At 38.5% G+C, this 22,957-nt stretch overlaps 2 protein-coding genes across 2 annotated transcripts; both read left to right on the forward strand.

Moving 5' to 3' along the window:
- The first annotated feature begins 315 nt into the window (after positions 1-315).
- On the forward strand, positions 316-10,470 carry LOC149847778 (cytochrome P450 CYP72A219-like). The gene is made up of 4 exons (XM_090002184.1): positions 316-392; positions 8,925-8,990; positions 9,071-9,392; positions 9,843-10,470. The coding sequence occupies exons 1-4, from the start codon at positions 316-318 to the stop codon at positions 10,266-10,268; spliced, it is 891 nt and encodes a 296-aa protein (XP_089858310.1). The 3' UTR covers positions 10,269-10,470.
- A 2,478-nt stretch (positions 10,471-12,948) lies between these two features.
- Positions 12,949-22,686, forward strand: LOC149847779 (cytochrome P450 CYP72A616-like). Its single transcript, XM_090002185.1, has 5 exons — positions 12,949-12,988; positions 15,896-16,116; positions 16,196-16,440; positions 21,495-21,892; positions 22,325-22,686. The coding sequence occupies exons 1-5, from the start codon at positions 12,949-12,951 to the stop codon at positions 22,684-22,686; spliced, it is 1,266 nt and encodes a 421-aa protein (XP_089858311.1).
- The last annotated feature ends 271 nt before the right edge of the window (positions 22,687-22,957 follow it).

Genomic DNA, 22,957 nt, shown 5'->3' on the forward strand with positions numbered 1-22,957 from the left:
CGAACGATTCGACACAGTTTAATAAAGTCGGGTCTCTCTACGGGTCAGGTCCAACTGGATCTGACTCAGATCCAAAAGGATCCGAGTCAGAACCGGTTCCAAAAAATGGACCCAGCCCTAAGAAAAAATGTCAGTTTCTGTTTTCCTTCTTTTCTGTTTTAACAGAAATACAAAGAGAAGAAAAAAACATGGATCATAGGGGGACAAACCAGACCTATAACCGTGGCTCTGATACCACAATGCGGAGAATCATAGGAGAAACACTTTGTGTATAACACATTGGTGAAGAGATATCGTCACATACCTGTCCCTGCCATGGCGTTTATGCGAGAGATGGACAATCTGCTCAGCCGAACTGCTATTGTCGATGAGTACAGGCCTTCAAGCAGTGGGTGAGCAGGGACTGATCTCTGTAAGCCTTCAATTTCACACAGAGCCACTGCCCATCATGTGGTGTATATGTAGGTATCCAAAGGATACTTCCGAAGAGTCACCATGCATCATACCAAAAGGTATGATGTATGAGAAGAGGCACTTCCAAAGGGTCACCATGCATTATACCAAAAGGTATGATGTATGGGAAGAGGCACTTACAAAGGGGCACTTTGTTTCCCAACATAGAAAACATGCTAGTTTCAAGTCGGGTGGTTGTGACAAGTAGAATTTTTCCTTATAATAAAACATTTTTAACATCAAATTGATGTATATGTCAATCCAAACTCACTCCAATAGAGAAAGCTATTCTGATCGAAGTGGTTTTGATAAGGGGATTACACATCGCAAAGTAGTCTATACCTTCTTGTTGACTATAACCTTTGGCCACTAGTCTAGCCTTGTAGCGAGAAATCAAACCATCAACATGTCTATTAATCTTATAGATCCACTACACCCTACAAGATTGGTGATAGACTCAGGAGAAACAAGAGTCCATGTATTGTTCTTGGACAACACTTTCATTTCTTCCTTCATGGCTTGTCGCCAGGTTCCCTCACAACTTGGTCAAAAGAATGGGGTTCATTTTCTTATTAAACAACTTTAGGGAAAAGTCTGATAGGAACATGATACTTCGTGTCAATAGACAACCTCAGCTTTAGATTCTCATACGAAGACCTAATAAACATATGTTTTACTAATAGGTCCATCGCCAGTTAGGTCTACAACCAGGCCCTGTAGATTTTCTGTCATCAGAGCACCCAGCCCAGTCAACATCAGAAAAGGTAGGAGCCCATGGGAAAGTGTGCTTTAGGATGCATAAATTGGCACACCTTGTTGATGCAAATGAAAGATCTGGGCTAGTCATGGCAAGGTATTGCAAAGCACCCACTACCTGTCGATATTGAGTTGGATTGAGAAGGAGGTCGCCATCATATAGAGATAGTTTAGTAAAAGGAGACAAGGGTGGAGAGACCGGCTTAGGACCATCCCTATTAGTGTGTTTTAAAAGCTCAACAATATATTTTTGTTGAGAAAAAAACAAGCCACCAAAAATAGGAGCTATTTCAATGAACAAAAGGTAATGAATAAGCCCCAAGTCTCCAACTACAAATTTCTTACTGAGATGATGAATGAGATGTTGAACAACAGCATAATAACTACCAGTGATGAGTATGTCATTTACATATACCATCACAAATATCTGCAATCTTCCTTCAAATCGAATAAACAAAGAAGTATATGTTTTGGATCCACGAAAACCAATTTGGATTAAGAAGAGGCTAAGTTGTTGGTACCATGATCTTGGTGCCTGTTTGAGACCATAGAAGGCTATGTGGAGCTTACATACATGGTGAGGAAACCGAGGGTCGGCAAACCCATGAGTTGAGACGTATAAACTTCTTCAAAAAGATTGTCATGTAAAAAGGCATTAATGACATCCAGATCCAGTTTGAGACCTTGTCACCATGGGGTGAGTGCGGGTTGGAACAGGAGAGGGAGGAGGACTAGGTGATCGAACTGAGCTGGTAAGTAGAGCAGACATAGAATCTGAAGCAAACATAGAAGACAAAGGAGCGATGCCACTAGGAGATGAGTTGGCTGGGTTGGTGAAAGTGATTTGGGTGCTACTAGTCACTGCTGGTAATAGGATAGGTAGAGAGGCGGGTTCGGTAGTGAGACAGAGCCTAGAAATGGAAGAGACACATGGGTCATGTCTAAAGAAAAACGAGTATTCATCAAAGACAACATTTTGAGAGATAAACATCACTGGGTTGACTCGACAAGTTTTTAAATCTTACCTGAAACATCAACTATGATTTTTATCTCTCAAAGAGGTCATGGTCAAGGTAATGAGGGTGGTTGTAGTCGTGGAAGTGGTGTTGGCTGTTTTAACCCCTTCTTTCAGGCTTTCTAAAACTTACAAAATGCTAGTGTGAAGGATGGTTAAGGACAACAAAAAAGTTCTTTTCCCTACCGAGATAATCAAATTTATGCCAATTTTATGGTTGAAAGAACCACACAGTGTGCACATGCTATGAGATACCTAAAGCTTTTGCAGCCAAGACCCTTCATAGTATGCAATAAGACTACTTGGTAAACTAGCTTGGGATCCACCCATCATATGTCGGTAGATGATCAATCTATGATGTGCAAGACTGAATATCATGGTTCAGATGGTGTCACTGTCGGCAGCAGAGCTAATCTTCCAGTGAGTAACTTAGGTAATATTCTCTTGGACTCTTTGGGAAGTGTTTCTCTCTTAAGAATGTGCTTCATGTGCCAAGCCTTAGAAAGAACCTCATGTCATTAGCTAAGTTTTCTCGATATAATAACTGTAACTTTGAGTTTCATGCTGATGGATTTTGTGTTAATGATTTGTGGAACAAGACTACAAACCTAAGAGGACCGACTAGAGGTGGTCTTTATCCTTGGCCAGATCACGGTGATAGAAAATTCAGCAAAGGTCGTGATTCCAAGGAGTTTGGTGAGACATGTTTTGGTGATTCTCATGACAATCTTGATAAAGTTTCTATTAAGACTTACTTTATCAGTTGGGACAACCCAATCTAAATACTATTAGGTTGGTTGAAAAAGACAATTTAGTTTCATGTGATAATTTACAAGATGATTTTTTTTATTCAAGTTGCATCGTGAATAAAATTATGTTTGGGAAAGCCAAGTTTGCTGCTTAACGCTCCACTGAAATTAGTGCATGCTGGTCTATGGGGACTAGCTTCCTTCCTTTCATGGCAAGGATACATATTTTATTTGCTTTTGGTGGATGATTTTATTTACTGTTTTCTTAGCTATTTCATTTAATCAAGAAATCAAATACTCTATCATGTTTTGAACATTTCAAGTAAATTGTTGAAAATCAGTTTGGAAAGGGAACTAAGATTTTTCATAGCAATGGCCTCAACAAAATTGGGTGGTGTAGGGTAAGTATTTACATGCAATTGAGACTGGGTTAAATCTCTTGGTTCATGCATATTGGAGTGCAGGATTTTTGGTTGATGCATTTCAGACTGCACTGTATCTCAAAAATCAATTTTTCTAGTTCAAATCTAAGTAATACAACTCCATATAACCTAGTTCAAGCTTGTGGTTTTGTTAGATATGGTACTAACTACAATGGTTATTTTTGTTAAGACCCTTTTACTAGAAAAAAATATGTTTTATGACGTTATTTTTTATGAATCAAGTTTTCTATATGCGGGCTCCAGACAACCTATCACTAACCAAAAAGTGGCAGCTTGGATTCAAAATCACGGCTCAAGCCAAAAATTTTGACATAATTTTTTAGATGCTGATTGGGCTGGGTGCACAGACGATCATAGGTCTACAAGAGGCTATCTTATGTTCTTCGGTTCAAATCTTCTATGTTAGAACTCCTCAAAGCAGCCTACCATAGCTCATTCCAGTAGCTAAATATAAGGTTGTTGTATTAGTTGCATCTGAATTATTATGGCACAAATAGCTCTTGAAGGAGCTATACATTGATTCCACTCGGTTGTACCGACTCAGTCAGACCAAACCGGTCCGGGTGTGAACCAGGCCGAGTCAGGTTTGACTCGGTCTTGATTCTCAGTTTGGATCTAGTTTGATCTAGACTAGACCAAATCTGGGTCCAGTTCGATCCAGTGAGTCTGGATCCATCCAAATTGAATTGAATCCGAATAAATTTTGGTTTGAATCCTATCCGACAAATCTGAATCTAGATTAGAACTGGATATGGTTCTGATACGTGTTGGATCTAGATCAGAAGTGGATCTGGTTCAAATTAGTGTTGAATCCAGATTAGAACTGGATTTAGATTCAATTGGATGGATCCGTTCTTGATACAAATCAGAACTGGGTCTGGATCCAGTCTGATAGTTTTTTGTCTAGATCAAACCTAGATCCAGATCCAACTTATAGCTGGATAGATCAGTTTTGGATCCAGATCAAAACTGGGTATGGATTCAGTCTAACAGTTTTGGATCCAGATTGAAACAGAGTTTGGATCCAGTCTGAGAGTTTTGGATCAAGATAAGAAATTGATCTGAATCTAATTTATGAATTTTGAGAATCCGATTGAGTTTTTATATCAAACTCATATGGGTCGAGACTAGGTTCAGTAAACCTAGTACTCTAAACTCCGACCGAACTTGTTTTGACGAAGATGGAGTCATGTCAAATCCTAAGAGTTGAAATGACTAAATTACACTTGTGTATACCTAATACCCGATTAAGTAAAATGATCATAACTTTGCATTCTGAACTCAGAATTTAGTGAGGTTTAGAGCATTGGACTCGTATAATAGAGGGGAATCTCATTGTTCTCTAGTGTTGGATAAATCATGGGCACAAAAATCAAGGTATAATGAGAACTCAAGAAAGTATTTTGGTAATTTTCTCAAAATATAAAGAAATTATGTATATTAATATGAACATGCTTGTGTGATGATCAGATTTTGTTGTTAGAGCCTCTTAAAACTCGATTGCAACTAGAGTATAATATTCATATTCAGGGTAATGGATATTATAAGTAATTTTAGTTGTGGACAAACCAAATTGTGTTGCATGTTATTATTGATATTGCATGTTAGTATATTTAGAAATGTGGCTCTTGAGGTTGAACATGATATATATAAAATGATTATGCATGAGATTATTGCAATGAGATATGATTATATACATATGTTAGTCATGATATGCTATGCATTTAGAAAAAGATTGTTTTTGTGATAGCATATATATGTTATAATCTGTAAATAATATGCATTATGATGAGATTGTGATTAGCCTTAAGTTCCTTTATTTCAGTCATGTCATATGAATTTTATTTTGAGATTAGCATGCATAATCTTTTAAATCTCTTAAGTGGCGACTTGTGAAAAGGGCTACCTCGTTCGCGGACAGAGTAGTGTAGTCATCATGGAGAGTGGGTCGTTGGTGATTTAACGGCGTAGAGAATCTACCTTGTTGCATGCATAGTATGATACAAAGTATAAACCTTAATGTCATTCTAAAATTGAGAGTGAGATTCATCGTGATTATTTCACGATATCACTCATGGAAGAACGAGTGAAACATGATTTTGAAAGTATGGTTCAATATAATGAACTTAAACTATGACTTAGGGTTATATTCACACAATATTTGCGACTCTAAACAACCACAGATGATTGAAAGTCATTGTAGTTAAGATATAGCATGAACCATGTCGAGATTGAGTTTGAGCCTAACATGCTGACTGACTACTGGTTAGGTCTCCTTGTTGTTCCACTGCAGTGCCTTGTGATCTGGGGATCACTGGAAGTATATGATTCATAATCTATCCAACATTATAGAATTTGAGTTTTTATGCGGGTTGTTACGCTTATAGATGACTATGACCGGTATAGCCAACCTAGTATTATAGTTTGGTGTGAATGAGTATTTGATTGAGAAAGTTAAAGAGAAAAATTAAAACATACAAACCTTTTGTGGTATGTCAAAAACTAAACTCAGATTAGGGGCTTACAGTTCACTACAGTTGTAAGTTAAAATCATTTTTGCTTATAAATATTCTTTACTGAGTTGTAGACTCATCCCTTATATAATTACAATTGTAGGTTTCAAGTACACTAGCACAGCCAAGACGTGATCGGCTACTTTGACTTTGCAGCAGAATATTTGTTAGTTTACTTGACAATGAATACTTATATAATCATTATTTTTGCATGTTTTGAATGATGAACTTTGAGAAAGAAATTGAGTTATTAGAAAGAAAAAAAAATAACCATATTTTCTTTGTATGAACTCTGTAAGCTTTTCCTCTGAAAATTAATACCAACTAGACTTGAAATCTCGAGGTCACGTATCGGGGTATCACACAATGTCAACTAAGCAACTTGAATTTTTATTTTTTATAAAAACCTCGGCAACTTGATCACTTGCTTGGATGACCCAACATATTCCATGATAACAACAGTTCATCGTACCACACTTACAGCAAAAGTTGTTAGAAGCTGTATAGTTGTTCAAATTTGTGCACTCGAGACTAAAAAATTAGAATATCTTAGCTACTTAATTATCAGTTCCCCTGCGGTCTAGTATAGTTTTATGGTCCTCTCACCATTTGAGACGAAACTAATTAACGCCCCCTTAAAAGAATTCTCCGCTTTGATGCAAGGTCAGATCCAAAACAGTAATACGTAAGTACGTAGAAGTAATCATATCCAACGAAAGGTTCCATCTGATCTTATCAACAATAAAAGTAACCCTAACTCAATTACTTTTATGGTACAGTTTCTATAAAATTAAAATGAAGTCTTTAGATTATATATATTTATTTATTTACCACTAAGCCCAGGCGTCTCCTTTTTTTCATTTTTAGAAAGTTTTTGATTGTTTTCCATGAAACCAACCTTAAAGATGTGATCTATGTATTTTGTTTAGGACAAGTTGGCAGGTTTTTATACTTTCCCGAGTCATAAAATAGTGTGTTTTTTCATCGGATAAACATAATCCAAAGGCCGGTTCCCACTATTTTGGATATGATCCATGAGGCTTAGCACAATCTTACAGGTTTTCAAAGATTCGGAAACCACTCACCAGGCTTGTCTTTTAATACTCTATATCTACTTTGAGGCTCTCAAGCTTCACTAATTTTGAAGGCTCGGCACCAATCACGTGCATAGGATTTTACTGAAGGATGGCAATTTGTTTATAAGCTGCAGATTCATCATCCAGGAAGATCAGCATTCCAAACTAGCTCGGACTTACTCGAACACCTCTCTCCCTTGAAGTTTCAACGACTACACTTTGATTCTCATCTATATGTGTTCTTCATCACCTTCAGCATAAATTTAAAAAAAATATATATATATATACATATAATTTTTTAAATAAAAAGGTTTTAGCATTTTTACTACCATTGATTTTTGAATCGTTAGAAAATCCTGCACGCAAGTTAGATTCTAGTGATTAAAGTGCCCATTCTCACTAAATAAATCATATTCATCATATCTATGGGTGAGATTTGATCAAGACAACTTGCATCAATGACATCCCACAATGGGTTTAAGATGTAATAGGGATGGCATAGGGGATGAGTGAAACTGAATTGTATTTGACTCTCAACAACTTTACTTCTTACCATTCAGACATCATAATCATGTTACGTGGACTATAGTTTCTAGTTTTGGACACCAAGTCATAAGCCCCAAGGGGGTTGGCGTAGTGGGGTGGGGCCTTGGCTGCTAGTCTGGCAGTCAAGGTTCGATTCTCATGGGCATTGCCCCTTTGCGCATGCCAACGCGTAGCATAGGCCACGAGGGCAAGGGTCTTAGCCTCAAAGTTTTACGCTGCTGGCACGATGACAGTAGATCTGGCAGGCTGAGCCAGCTCGATGAGGTCTTCGTGTCGGGTGTGATTTCTTTGGGTTATAAAAAAAATGACAGTATGTCATAAATATGGCTGATAATTTTGAAAATATCATGATGTTTTGGTGACATTTTTCGTAACACTTTATTATGTAAAAAATTGTGTTATATTTTGAGAAAAACTTGCCTATTTTGAAAAGTTTTCAATTTTAAAATGACTTTAACCTTTTATTAACCCATAAAAAAATATTTTTTGCAATGTTTTCATGTTATTTAAATGTTTATTATATTTAAATTTATGAAGATAAGTTTTATGTTTCTGTACCAACAAATTTCCATTTTTTTTTTAAATATCAAGAGAATTTTCCTTTGATGACTATGACTAGACATATATCATAAGGCCGAAAAAGCCATGTGAAGTAAGCAACTTGATTTTTTTTTTTAATGAAAACCTCAGCAGCTTGATCACTTGATTGGATGACCCAACATATTCCATGATAACAACGGTTCATCGTACCACACTTACAGCAACATATTACACGATAACAACAGTTCATCGTACCAGACTTACAGCAAAAGTTGTCAGAAGCTGTATAGTCGTTCAAATTTGTGCACACGAGGCTAAAAACTTAGAATATCTTAGCTACTTAATTATCAGTTCCCCTGCGGTCTAATATAGCTTTATGGCCCTCTCACCATTAACGCCCCCTAAAAGAATTCTCCGCTTTGATGCAAGGTCAGATCCAAAACATTTAAGTAATAACATCCACCGAATGGTTCCATCAGATCTTAGCAACAATAAAATAAACCTAACTCATTTACTTTGATGGTACAGTTTCTATAAAATTAAATTGAAGTCTTTAGATTATATATATTTATTTATTTACCACTAAAACCTAAAGCTTCTGATACTCTACTTCGGTATACCGTATTTTGTTTTCGAGCAGACCAAGAGAATTGGAAAGAACCAAGAAAAATACCATATCTCAGACTAGATTTTCTGTCATCTGGGCACCCAGCCTAGTCAACATCAGAAAAGGTAGTGAGACACAAATCCATTGATTTCTTCAGTAGGAGCCCATGGGAAAGTGTGCTTTAGTTAGCAAAGTATACGTTTGACAGCCTTCAAATTTGATGCAGTGGGTTGATGCATAAATTGGCACACCTTGTTGATGCAAATGAAAGATCTGGGCTAGTCATGGCAAGGTATTGCAAAGCGCCCACTACCTGTCGATATTGAGTTGGATTGAGAAGGTGGTCGTCATCATTTAGAGATAGTTTAGCAGAGGGAGACAAAGGCTTAAGGAAATGGAAACAGGAAATGCTAGTACTGATGATCTGTTGGGATTGATGTTGAATTCATATAATAATGGCACTGATTTGAAAGAAAGAGGGAGCTTGGAAAAAGTGGGGATGTCAATGGATGATGTCATAGAGGAATGCAAATTATTCTACTTTGCAGGCCAGGCGACAACTTCAGCCCTATTGACATGGACCATGGTTGTGCTGTCTATGCATCCTGACTGGCAAAGACGTGCAAGAGACGAGGTTGTTCAAATATGTGGGAAGGAAACTCCAACTTTTGACAACTTAAACCAGTTAAAAATTGTGAGTACTTACTCGTCTTTCATGCATGTACATGATCTCTTTTTGTTGTATTCTAGACAATCCAAATAATCATGTTCCATATATTTGCAAGAATTCAACACATAACCAAAGTGGAGAATATCAAATGCTTTACAGTATGAATCCGTATGTACAACAAGATCACTATGTGTACTGCCAACTTTTTTTATCGTAATCATTCCTTATGAATTCTTAAAACAACAAAATTCTATTAAGATCATTTCCCAATTCATTCCATATTTTACTAGTATACCATAAATTCTTGCGTCTATATTCTGTTAACTAGGTGGGAGTACAAAACATCTCATTGTTTGTATTGGGAACTCTACAATGACAACAAGATCTGCTGATAATTTTCATCATAATTCAATGGCATTTTTCTCCATAGGAAAAAAAAGATATCTTAGCCTGCATTGTGGAGCTTTTTTGCAGGTTAACATGGTTTTACATGAAGTTTTAAGGTTATATCCTCCAGTAGCAATGCTGACTCGACAAACATACAAGAAAATGCAATTGGGACATCTCAATCTCCCCGCTGGAGTTCAGCTGTTTATACCTATACTGTTAATCCAACGTGATCATGAACTTTGGGGTGATGATTCAGATGAATTTAAACCTGAAAGGTTCTCAGAAGGGGTCGCCAATGCCTCGAAACATAAATTGGGGTTCTTTCCATTCGGCTGGGGAGCACAGATCTGCATTGGACAGAACTTTGCCATGATTGAAGCAAAGCTGATGCTAGCCATTATTCTACAGCATTTCTCGTTTGAGCTATCACGTTCCTATGTTCATGCGCCTTTTCCTGTTATCACTCTTCAACCTCAATATGGAGCCCATATTATCATACACAAGCTCTGATCTCATTGCAGTTGAGCTTGTCTTAATGTGCTTTCTATGGTCTTGCATATGCAAAATAAATTAAAGATGTTTAGTTAAACGTGACGGAATCTCTGAGAAATTGTTTAAAGTGATCGAAAATTCAGTATGTCTTGATAAGGTATACTTGAATTTCACCTTTCCATTTGAATAAATATTACATGTGATCTTACTGTCATAAAAAGCATAAAACCACAAGGAACACCATGTAATGTGGTTCAGCACATACGTGCCTACATCCACGGAGAAGGCCACCCCACAAATTTCTATTGTTCATTCATACCTTCAACGAGTTACAACATGCCTATATATAGAAAGTATAGCTGGATAAATAACTTTCTAGCAATACAAAAGAAGAAAGAAATAAACTACTAACAGAAGGTGAATATGTCAAGAATCAAACTCCGTGATATTAGGAGATGATCACGCTCCTATCATAGTAACAATCTCTCCCTCAGGTTGGTGCACAGATGTCTATCTGACCCAATTTGCTAATGAGCCGATCATGTTTTTCTTTGCCCAATGGTTTTGTAGTTGATCATTGCTTCCAACACGAGGAGTTTGAATTGTCCGGTTTTGTATTTTTCACAAATTAAGTGACAATCAACTTCAATATGTTGCGTTCGTGAAAGATGGGGTTGGCCCCAGATAGGGGCTATATTGTCACCTTTAACATCCATAGGCAGAACCACTTCTATTCCCATATCCCGCTGAAGAGCTTTGACCCAGATTAATTCACATGCACATAATGCCATTGCCCGGTATTCAGCCTCGGTACTAGATCGAGCCACCACATCCAGGATGAAGCTCATAAACCAATTGCCATCTTTCAGCAAAATCCTATGCACGTGATTGGTGCCGAGCTTTCAAAATTAGTGAAGCTTGAGAGCCTCAAGGTAGATATAGATTATTAAAAGACAAGCCCGGTGAGTGGTTTCCGAATCTTTGAAAACCTGTAAGATTGTGCTAATTCTCATGGAGCATATCCAAAATGGTGGAAACCGGCCTTTGGATTATGTTTATCCATCCGATGAAAACACACACTATTTTATGACTCGGGAAAGTATAAAAACCTGCCAACTTGTCCTAAACAAATTACGTAGATCACATCTTTAAGGTTGGTTTCATGGAAAACAATCAAAAACTTTTTAAAAATGAAAAAAAGGAGAGGCCTGGGCCTGGGCTTAGTGGTAAATAAACAAATATATATAATCCAAAGACTTCATTTTAATTTTATAGAAACTGTACCATCAAAGTAAATGAGTTAGGTTTATTTTATTGTTGCTAAGATATGATGGAACCTTTCGTTGGATATGATTACTTTTACGTACTTACGTATTACTGTTTTGGAAAGCGGAGAATTCTTTACGGGGACTTCAATTAGTTTCATCCCAAATGATGAGAGGGCCATAAAGCTATATTAGACCGCAGGGGAACCGATAATTCAGTAGCCAAGATATTCTAATTTTTTAGTCTCGAGTGCACAAATTTGAAAAACTATACAGCTTCTGACAACTTTTGCTGTAAGTCTGGTACGATGAACTGTTATCATGTAATATGTTGGGTCATCCAAGCAAGTGATCATGTTGCTGAGGTTTTTATAAAAAAAAAAATCAAGTTGCTTAGATGACATTGGTCTTTTTCGGCCTTATGATATAAGTCTAATCATAGTCACAAATCTATAGACGGAATTGTACCTGTGGAAAGACAAGACGATTCTAGCTATGAATATTGGTCCAACAATATGCTCGAAAGCACAAACACATGGAGGCCATGGACATCAACCAAAAGAGATGCCCAATGACACCTAAAGAATTTTTTTCAGATGGAGAAGATGGGTATTGTTTTTGCACTGGTTTCTTTTTCTGCCCTTCTTTCATCGGCTGTGTGGAGAATGTTTTACTCAATATGGTGGAAACCCATGAGAATAATGGAGTGCTTAAGGAGGCAAGGAATTGATGGCCCTCCTTATAAGCTCTTCTTTGGGAATGCATTGGAGAACCGCAGGATGTCTCGCCAAGCATGGTCCGAACCCATGAACACATCCCATGATATAGTGTCTCGTGTCATGCGCCATTCTTTCATGATACAATAAAGAAATATGGAGATCCTCTCTCTCTCTCTCTCTTAACTGACTATTTCTTTAAGCCTGCGATCAATCATGCAGGAGGTATCCTTATCTTGGAAAAGCAGTCTTTAAATTTATCTCAACTGGATGTGGGTCTTTTCTCTCTTTATGTTGCTTTCAATTTGCAGGCAATTGGCAGAAGGGTAGTAGTTTCTGCTGTTTATGGCCCTAATCTCGCCGTCATGAGGCCCGCATTTTAGGATGATTTAGATAGGGTTGTCGTTTCCAGCGCAGATTGTCACCTTCTTATGGGAGATTTCAATTGTTTGTTATCTATTTATGACTCTAATAACCCTGTTATTCCTAATCCCTCTATGCGAAGATTCCAAGATTTTGTTCATCGACATTTTATCTATCCTATTCCTTTAACCGAAGAGCGCTTCTTTTGATCGAATAGGCGGTCTCATCCGTGCTGTAGGGTCCTTGATAGGGTCATTATCACCATTAATTTATTGGACCTCGTTCCCGACGTTAAGTGGGTGTTGTTTGCTCCCTCTATCTCGGATCATGGGCAGATCATCACTCATTGGGGGGATGGCTTTCAACCCACCAGGAGTTTTGCGTTTGAAGAATGGTGGCTTCAGGAGCCAGATTTTCTCTCAGTTATTGCTAATTCTTGGAACAAACGTGTTGATGAGCATTGGGCGACGCTCCGGGTTCAAAATAAGCATTATCGTCTAGCTAAGGATATCAAAGCTTGGCTTCATAGTCGTAATGTGGAGAAATTTCAGCAAATGGCCGCATGGGATCAAGAGATTTCTATGTTGTATCAGTTTATGTCTTCTCCTGGCTCTCTTTCTGATTTGCAACTTCTCAGTCTCCAGGCCAGGTTCTTAGAATTAACTATGCTCTTGAAAAGCTAGAGGGTTAAAGAGGAAATTCGTTGGAAGTAGAGGTCTAGGGTGAAATGGTTTGCGGCTGGTGATGGCAACACTAAATTTTTTCACTCATATGCTTCCCATCGTCATAGGAGGAAGGTTGTTCCTTCTATCTCCATTGGGGGTGTTTCTTATCTCAATCAACACGTTAATCCAATAGTCTCGCTATATTTTAAGAATTTATATTATGCTTCGTAAACTGCGGAGGGTGTCTTTGGTAATGTCCTAGTTGGGTCAATTCATCTTGAGCAAGCCAGATCTATGCAAAGGAGGTTCACGATGAGATTTTTAGGGCCATTAAGGATTTGTCAGGTTGGAAAGCGCCTGGCATTTACAGGTTTTATGTCGACTTTTTTAGAATCTTTTGAGACTGTGTTAAATCAGACGTGGTGAGCATGTTTTATGAGTTCTATCGTAACTCCAGACCGCCTTATCATTTTCATGTTGCTATTATTTCGCTCATTCCGAAAGAGGATGAGGCCACTGATATTTCACGATTCTGCCCAATCTCAGTTATGAGTGCTCTCTATCGGATGTTTGTCAAGGTTTTGGCGAATAGGCTGAAATCGGTGGCTAACCAGATTTTTTCAGACTCTCAGTTCATCTTTATCCGTAATAAGAGGGTCCAACACTCGTTCATTATGGCGTCCAAGGTTGTTCATTCCTTGCAGCATAACGGTCAACCTTACTTTGTCTTTAAATTAGACTTTCATAAAGCTTTTGACTCTATGCATTGGTTGTTGTTATTTCAAATGTTAGCAAATTTCGGTATTGGTCATCATTTTTCTGGTTGGGTGAGGGAGCTGGTCTCAAATGCCCAAGTCATGTTAAATATCAATGGTGTTAGAGGAGACCGGTTCAAGCTGGTGCGGGGTTTGCGGCAAGGGTGCCCCCTCTCGCCTTTGTTGTTCAATGCAGTTGTTGAGGGTCTTGTGGTCTTGCTTAAGCGTGCTGCGGTATCGTGTTTCATTGATCCTTTGCAGGTTTCAGACTTTCTGGGTCATATTCTAAATTATGTTGATGATATGATCATTTTTTATTGTGCAAATGTTCAACAGATGCTTAGGTTCACGCTTATCATTGAGTTCTTTCTCTCCCTATCTAGGCTTTCTCTAAATGAGATCAAATGCTCTATTACCATGTTGAATATTCATGCCAATATGCTTGCAGCTGGAAAGAGAATTTTTAATTACACTATTTCTGACATGCCTATTATGTACCAGGGCTTGTCATAACAAGTGAAGCACCTCTCTTCTGTTGCTTGGGCTCCGATGCTTCAAAAAGTGAAGCGTAAATTGCTTTTGTGGCAGTCATCTTATGTCTCCATCGTTGGCCGTCTAACCTTAGTCAGACATGTTCTTTCAACTATTCCAAAAAATTTCATGTCTATGTTTGTGATGCATGTGGGAGTAGAGAAGCAGCTGACGCGCTTGCTAGCAGGTTTTCTATGGTCTGGGCCTCAACTCAAGGGTAAACATCACTTGATTGGTTGGCGTTCGGTGGTCTTACCTCGACGTATGGCTGGTTTAGGCATTCCTGCGCCCAGACTGCGGAGCATTCTTCTTGTCGCCAAGTAATGTTGGTTGGCCCACCAACCGGATAACCCTTGTGCTCGTTTGCTTTTTGCTAAATATGGGGCTTCTGCTCTTATCCTGGTTCGTCTAGGTTTGGCGCTCTCACACTTGCGTAAATCGTGGTTGAAAGCTTAGTCTGCTTTAGAGACCATTTTGAGGAGTCTGGAAATTTAGGTCATTGGTTGCAGCTGGCGCCAAGCGTAGAGTTCCTCAGCAAAAAAGTTTATAGATTGTTGCTCCCCCCGGGGGCTGATTGGTTGCTCAAGAATCTGCTTTAGGTGAAGGGTCCTTCTCCCTGTTCTCGAGTCTTGGCTTGGTTAATTTTGCATGATAGAATCCAGACCCACAGTAATTTAAATAAGTGGGGCATTTAGCTCTCGAGTTGGTGTGTGCTTTGTCAAGCTACAGAAGAATCTACGTTTCACTTGTTCTGGTCTTGCACAATATTTGTGGAACTCTTTAGCGGGACCTGGAGGCATTCGGAAGTGTTTGTTAAGGAGGAGTCCTTTGTGCTAAATCTGATCCTGAGCTCGATTTGTATTAGGCGCAGCACGAGGTAGAGGTTTATCTGGCGGACGTGGTTGCTTACTTCTTGGTGGTTTGTTTGGATTACGCGAAACGATGCTCATTTTCGTCAAATTCTGGTAAACATTCAAAACCTGGTGCATAAAATCATGGTAGATGTTTATGCGATCTTGCGTATGCATCTTAGTGATCTTCTGCTCCCTCCTGCCGACGCTACCTCTCTTTTAACGCAATCTGGGAAAGCGGCTTTGGCGTGAGCCCGTTTATCTGTCTGATGTTCTTTTTCTCTTCTGCTTTCTTTATTTGTTTTGGCTTTTGCTCTTGTTCAGTTCATGGGTTCAACATTTTGTTGATCTTCATGAGTGGTAATGTTGAATTTCTTTCGGCTCTCTCTCTCTCTCTCTCTCTCTCTCTCTCTCTCTCTCTGTCTCTTGTACACAACAGATCTAATGAATCATCTTTTGTTTAGTATTTAATTCTTTGGCTTTAAAAATGAAATTTCAGGCAACTTGTGTATGATTTGGCATGGAAATGAGCCCCTAGTGATCATCTCATCTTCTGAGCTAGTGAAACAAATTTTCAACAACAAATTTGGTCACTTTCAGAAGACACCACCACCTCCATCCATGAAGCCCATTGTCACAGGACTTGTTACACTACACGGTGAAAAGTGGGCCATGCACAGGCGGATCCTCAACCCCCCATTTTATCCAGAAAAATTAAAGGTTGCCTTATTTCTTAGGTTGCATGCTCTCTCTTGTTGTAAAGTATTATCTGGTTGATAATTGCCATTCTTTGTAGCAGGGGATGCTGCCAACTTTTTCTTTAAGCTGTAATGAATTGATCAAGAAATGGGAGAAGTTGACTGGCCCCCATGGATCCTGTGAACTGGATGTGTTGGCTGAGCTTCAAAATCTCACTGAAGATGTGTTGTCGAAGACGGCGTTCGGAAGCAATTATGAAGAAGGGATGCGAATATTCGAGATCCAGAAAAAACAAACTAAAATGGCATTTGAAGCTCTTTGGAGAATTCAATTCCCTTGTTTCAGGTGAGAATCCTTTTTTCCTGAATTTCCTTACATAATATATATATATATAGTTTGCTACAATCATTAATTTGTAAGTATAAATGACTTTGCAAACTCCATTTTTTCAATTTCTTTTTTTTTTTAGTCAAAATGATCCCAAGAATGTGATTAATTTACATGTTTTTAGTGGGAACCACTTTTGAAGTACAAGAATCTAACTTGTGTACAGGCTTTTCCGATGGTGCAAAAATCCATGATTCTTTTGGGCCCAAAAAAACATGTTTTTTCATTGATCAAAAAGCATGATCGAATAGTTGATTTCCACTAAATTGACGATGACGAAGATATATACGTAGTTAGATCGAGTTAAAATGACCTGCATCACTAGATTCCAACTCGAATGAAGGTACAATCGTTTGCTTCTTGCTAAATATGAGGCTCTGGTACTTATCCTGGTTCGTCTGGGAACCTGGGGTTTGGCGCTCTCGCACTTGAGTAAATCTTGGTTGAGGGCTTTATCCTGCTTTAGAGACCATTTTGAGGACTCCAAAAATTTTGGTCAGTGGTCGCTGGCGCCAAGCGTAGAGTTCCTCACCAAAAAAGTCTATAGATCGTTGCTCCCCCCGGGGGCTGATTGGTTGCCCGAGGATGTGCTTTAGGCGAAGGTTCCTTCTCCCTGTTCTCGAGTCCTGGCTTTGTTAATTTTGCACGACAGGATCCAGACCCATAGTAATTTAAAGAAGTGGGGCATTCAGCTCCCAAGTTGGTGCGTGCTTTGTCAAGCTGCAGAAGAATCTATGTTTCACGTATTCTGGTCTTTCCCAATATTTGTGGAACTCTTTAGCAGGACTTGGAGGCATCCGAAAGTGTTTATTAAAGAGGAGTCATTTGCGCTAGATCTGATCTTGGGCCTGATTTGTATTAGGCGCAGCACGAGGTGGAGGTTCATCTGGCGAACGCGGTTGCTTCCTTCTTGGTGGTTTGTTTTGATGGCGCGAAACGATGCTCATTTTCGTCAAATTTCGGTTAACATTCAAAGCCTCGTGTATAAAATCTTGGTAGATGTTTATGCGATCTTGCGTATGCATCTTAGTGATCTTCCGCTCCCTCCTGCTGACGTTACCTCTCTTTTGCCGCAATCTGGGCAAGCGGCTTTGGCGTGAGCCCGTTTTATCTGTCTGATGTTCTTTTTCTCTTCTGCTTTCTTTATTTGTTTTGGCTTTTGCTCTTGTTCAGTTCATGGGTTCAACATTTTGTTTATCTTCGTGAGTGGTAATGTTGAATTTCTCTCTCTCTCTCTCTCTCTCTCTCTCTCTCTCTCTCTCTCTCTCTCTCTCTCTCTCTCTCTCTCTCTCTCTCTCTCTCTCTCTCTCTCTCTCTCTCTCTCGTACACAACTGATCTTATGAATCATCTTTTGTTTAATATTTAATTCTTTGGCTTTAAAAATGAAATTTCAGGCAACTTGTGTATGATTTGGCATGGAAATGAGCCCCTAGTGATCATCTCATCTTCTGAGCTAGTGAAACAAATTTTCAACAACAAATTTGGTCGCTTTCAGAAGACACCACCACCTCCATCCATGAAGCCCATTGTCACAGGACTTGTTACACTACACGGTGAAAAGTGGGCCATGCACAGGCGGATCCTCAACCCCGCATTTTATCCAGAAAAATTAAAGGTTGCCTTATTTCTTAGGTTGCATGCTCTCTCTTGTTGTAAAGTATTATCTGGTTGATAATTGCCATTCTTTGTAGCAGGGGATGCTGCCAACTTTTTCTTTAAGCTGTAATGAATTGATCAAGAAATGGGAGAAGTTGTCTGGCCCCCATGGATCCTGTGAACTGGGTGTGTCGGCTGAGCTTCAAAATCTCACTGAAGGCGTTGTCGAAGACGGCGTTCGGAAGCAATTATGAAGAAGGGATGTGAATAATCGAGATCCAGAAAAAACAAACTAAAATGGCATTCAAAGCTCTTTGGAGAATTCAATTCCCTTGTTTCAGGTGAGAATCCATTTTTCCTGAATTTCCTTATATATATATATATATATATATATATAGTTTGCTACAATCATTAATTTGTAAGTATAAATGACTTTGCAAACTCCAATTTTTTCAATTTCTTTATTTTTTTAGTCAAAATGATCCCATGAATGTGATTAATTTACATGTTTTTAGTGGGAACCACTTTTGAAGTACAAGAATCTAACTTGTGTACAGGCTTTTCCGATTGTGCAAAAATCCATGATTCTTTTGGGCCCAAAAAAACATGTTTTCTCATTGATAAAAAAGCATGATCGAATAGTTGATTTCCATTAAATTGACCATGACAAAGATATCTACGTAGTTAGATCGAGTTAAAATGACTTGCATTACTAGATTCCAACTGGAATGAAGGTACAATCGTTTGCTTCTTGCGAAATATGGGGCTCCTGCTCTTATTCTGGTTCGTCTGGAAACCCGAGGTTTGGCGCTCTGGCACTTGCGTAAATCATGGTTGAAGGCTTTAGCCTGCTTTAGAGACCATTTTGAGGACTCCAAAAATTTTGGTCTGTGGTTGCAGTGGGCGCTGGCGCCAAGCGTATAGTTCCTCACCAAAAAAGTCTATAGATCGTTGCTTCCCCCGAGGACTGATTGGTTGCCCGAGGATGTGCTTTAGGCGAAGGGTCCTTCTCCCTATTCTCGAGTCCTGGCTTTGTAAATTTTGCACGACAGGATCCAGACCAATAGTAATTTAAAGAAGTGGGGCATTCAGCTCCCAAGTTGGTGCGTGCTTTGTCAAGCTGCAGAAGAATCTGTGTTTCACTTATTCTGGTCTTTCCCAATATTTGTGGAACTCTTTAGCAGGACTTGGAGGCATCCGAAAGTGTTTGTTAAAGAGGAGTCATTTGCGCTAGATCTGATCTTGGGCCTGATTTGTATTAGGCGCAGCACGAGGTGGAGGTTCATCTGGCGAACGCGGTTGCTTCCTTCTTGGTGGTTTGTTTTGATGGCGCGAAACGATGCTCATTTTCGTCAAATTTCGGTTAACATTCAAAACCTGGTGTATAAAATATTGGTAGATGTTTATGCGATCTATCGTATGCATCTTAGTGATCTTCCGCTCCCTCTTGCTGACGTTACCTCTCTTTTGCCGCAATCTGGGCAAGCGGCTTTGGCGTGAGCCCGTTTTATCTGTCTGATGTTCTTTTTCTCTTCTGCTTTCTTTATTTGTTTTGGCTTTTGCTCTTGTTCAGTTCATGGGTTCAACATTTTGTTGATCTTCATGAGTGGTAATGTTGAATCTCTCTCTCTCTCTCTCTCTCTCTCTCTCTCTCTCTCTCTCTCTCTCTCTCTCTCTCTCTCTCTCTCGTACACAACGGATCTTATGAATCATCTTTTGTTTAATATTTAATTCTTTGGCTTTAAAAATGAAATTTCAGGCAACTTGTGTATGATTTGGCATGGAAATGAGCCCCTAGTGATCATCTCATCTCCTGAGCTAGTGAAACAAATTTTCAACAACAAATTTGGTCGCTTTCAGAAGACACCACCACCTCCATCCATGAAGCTCATTGTCACAGGACTTGTTACACTACACGGTGAAAAGTGGGCCATGCACAGGCGGATCCTCAACCCAGCATTTTATACAGAAAAATTAAAGGTTGCTTTATTTCTTAGGTTGCATGCTCTCTCTTGTTGTAAAGTATTATCTGGTTGATAATTGCCATTCTTTGTAGCAGGGGATGCTGCCAACTTTTTCTTTAAGCTGTAATGAATTGATCAAGAAATGGGAGAAGTTGACTGGCCCCCATGGATCCTGTGAACTGGGTGTGTTGGCTGAGCTTCAAAATCTCACTGAAGGCGTTGTCGAAGACGGCGTTCGGAAGCAATTATGAAGAAGGGATGCGAATAATCGAGATCCAGAAAAAACAAACTAAAATGGCATTCAGAGCTCTTTGGAGAATTCAATTCCCTTGTTTAAGGTGAGAATCCTTTTTTCCTGAATTTCCTTACATAATATATATATATATATATATATATATATATATATATATATATATATATATATATATATATATATATATATACATAATCGTTTGCTACAATCATTAATTTGTAAGTATAAATGACTTTGCAAACTCCATTTTTTTCAATTTCATTATTTTTTTTAGTCAAAATGATCCCATGAATGTGATTAATTTACATGTTTTTAGTGGGAACCACTTTTGAAGTACAAGAATCTAATTTGTGTACAGGCTTTTCTGATGGTGCAAAAATCCATGATTCTTTTGTCCCCAAAAAACATGTTTTTTCATTGATCAAAAAGCATGATCGAATAGTTGATTTCCACTAAATTGACCATGACGAAGATATCTACGTAGTTAGATCGAGTTAAAATGACTTGCATCACTAGATTCCAACTGGAATGAAGGTACAATCGATTGTATTAAATATATACCCCCCCCCCCCACACACACACACACACAAGCGTGTCAGCATGTTGGCCTTATATGTTCTATTAATAGAATTATATCCATCCGTTCAAATTTAGTAAATTTGGTGCCAGATTTGGCACCCTTGGCTGATACATGTTCATATTTCTCTTCAGGACTCATCCCTAACACTTGTTTCATGTTGCAGGGAGTGCTGAATATTTAAGTTATACTTCTTTTGTCAATATTTGACGAAGGCCTAATGATGCTCCAGTTAGAAGGATGGAGAAATGGGAAAATATATTAGTTAAAAGAGGTCAGGGTAGGCCTAGGAAGACATGGATGGAGGTGATAGGAAAGGATATGAATGCTTTGAACCTCACCGAGGACATGGCATTGGATAGAAATGAATGGAGGAGAAGGATTCATGTGGAAGACCCAGAATGATTTTCTTTGTTGGTTCATATCGCCGTCCCCAATTGTTTTGGGATGAAGGCATAGTTGTTGTTGTTGTTGTTGTTGTTGTTGTTGTTGTTGTTGTTGTTGTTGTTGTTGTTGTTCTTTTGTCAATAGAATTTGAATATGCACATGTTTTATTAGTGCCATTGCACATAGTTTGAGATTCTCTTCATGTATACTGATGACAATATTTGAATAATTCAGATTTATTCCAACAAACGAAAACATGACGATGAAGAAACTAAACAATGATATGGAGATCATCTTAAAAGATTTGATCAAGAAAAGGCTTAAGGAAATGGAAACAAGAAATGCTAGTACAGGTGATCTGTTGGGATTGATGTTGAATTCATATAATAATGGCACTGATTTGAAAGAAAGAGGGAGCTTGGCAAAAGTGGGGATGTCAATGGATGATGTCATAGAGGAATGCAAATTATTCTACTTTGCAGGCCAGGGGACAACTTCAGCCCTATTGACATGGACCATGGTTGTGTTGTCTATGCATCCTGACTGCCAAAAACGTGCAAGAGACGAGGTTGTTCAAATATGTGGGAAGGAAACTCCAACTTTTGACAACTTAAACCAGTTAAAAATTGTGAGTACTTACTCGTCTTTCATGCATGTACATGATCTCTTTTTGTTGTATTCTAGACAATCCAAATAATCATGTTCTATATATTTGCAAGAATTCAACACATAACCAAAGCGGAGAATATCAAATGCTTTACAGTATGAATCTGTATGTACAACAAGATCACTATGTGTACTGCCAACTTTTTTTATCATAATCATTCCTTATGAATTCTTAAAACAACAAAATTCTATTAAGATCATTTCCCAATTCATTCCATATTTAAGTATTATACCATAAATTCTTCCATCTATATTCTGTTAACTAGTTGAGAGTAAAAAACATCTCATTGTTTGTATTGGGAACTCTACAATGACAACAAGATCTGCTGATAATTTTCATCATAATTCAATGGCATTTTTCTCCATTGAAAAAAAATATCTTATCCTGCATAGTGGAGCTTTTTTGCAAGTTAACATGGTTTTACATGAAGTTTTAAGGTTATATCCTCCAGCAGTAATGCTGAGTCGACAAACATACAAGAAAATGCAATTGGGACATCTCAATCTCCCCTCTGGAGTTCAGCTGTTAATACCTATACTGTTAATCCAACGTGATCATGAACTTTGGGGTGATGATTCAGATGAATTTAAACCTGAAAGGTTCTCAGAAGAGGTCGCCAATGCCTCAAAACATAAATTGGGCTTCTTTTCATTCGGCTGGGAAGCACAAATCTGCATTGGACAGAACTGTAGATTTCTCCGTGTAGTGTTTTATGAGAGATACCACCACTGTAGTGATTTACGAGAGATACCACCATAGTGATTTACGAGAGATGACTCACACCACCATGTAGCGATTTATGAAGACAGAAAGTGATTTGCAGGTATCAGTGTGTAACAATTTATACTGTGGACCAGATGGATCACGAACACGATTTGCCACAAGAAGGAATTAACGTGGTTCGGTCATATTAGACCTACATCCACTGCAAACACTCTCGCTCTTTTTCTTGTATTGAATCATCCAAGGATACAGTATTTATAATACACAACATATGACAAAATTGGAAAGATCATAGCGGTACGATATG

This window comes from Nuphar pumila, chromosome 1 (genome assembly GCF_984573655.1).
Source record: "Nuphar pumila chromosome 1, dmNupPumi1.hap1.1, whole genome shotgun sequence".
Classification (NCBI taxonomy): Eukaryota; Viridiplantae; Streptophyta; class Magnoliopsida; order Nymphaeales; family Nymphaeaceae; genus Nuphar; species Nuphar pumila.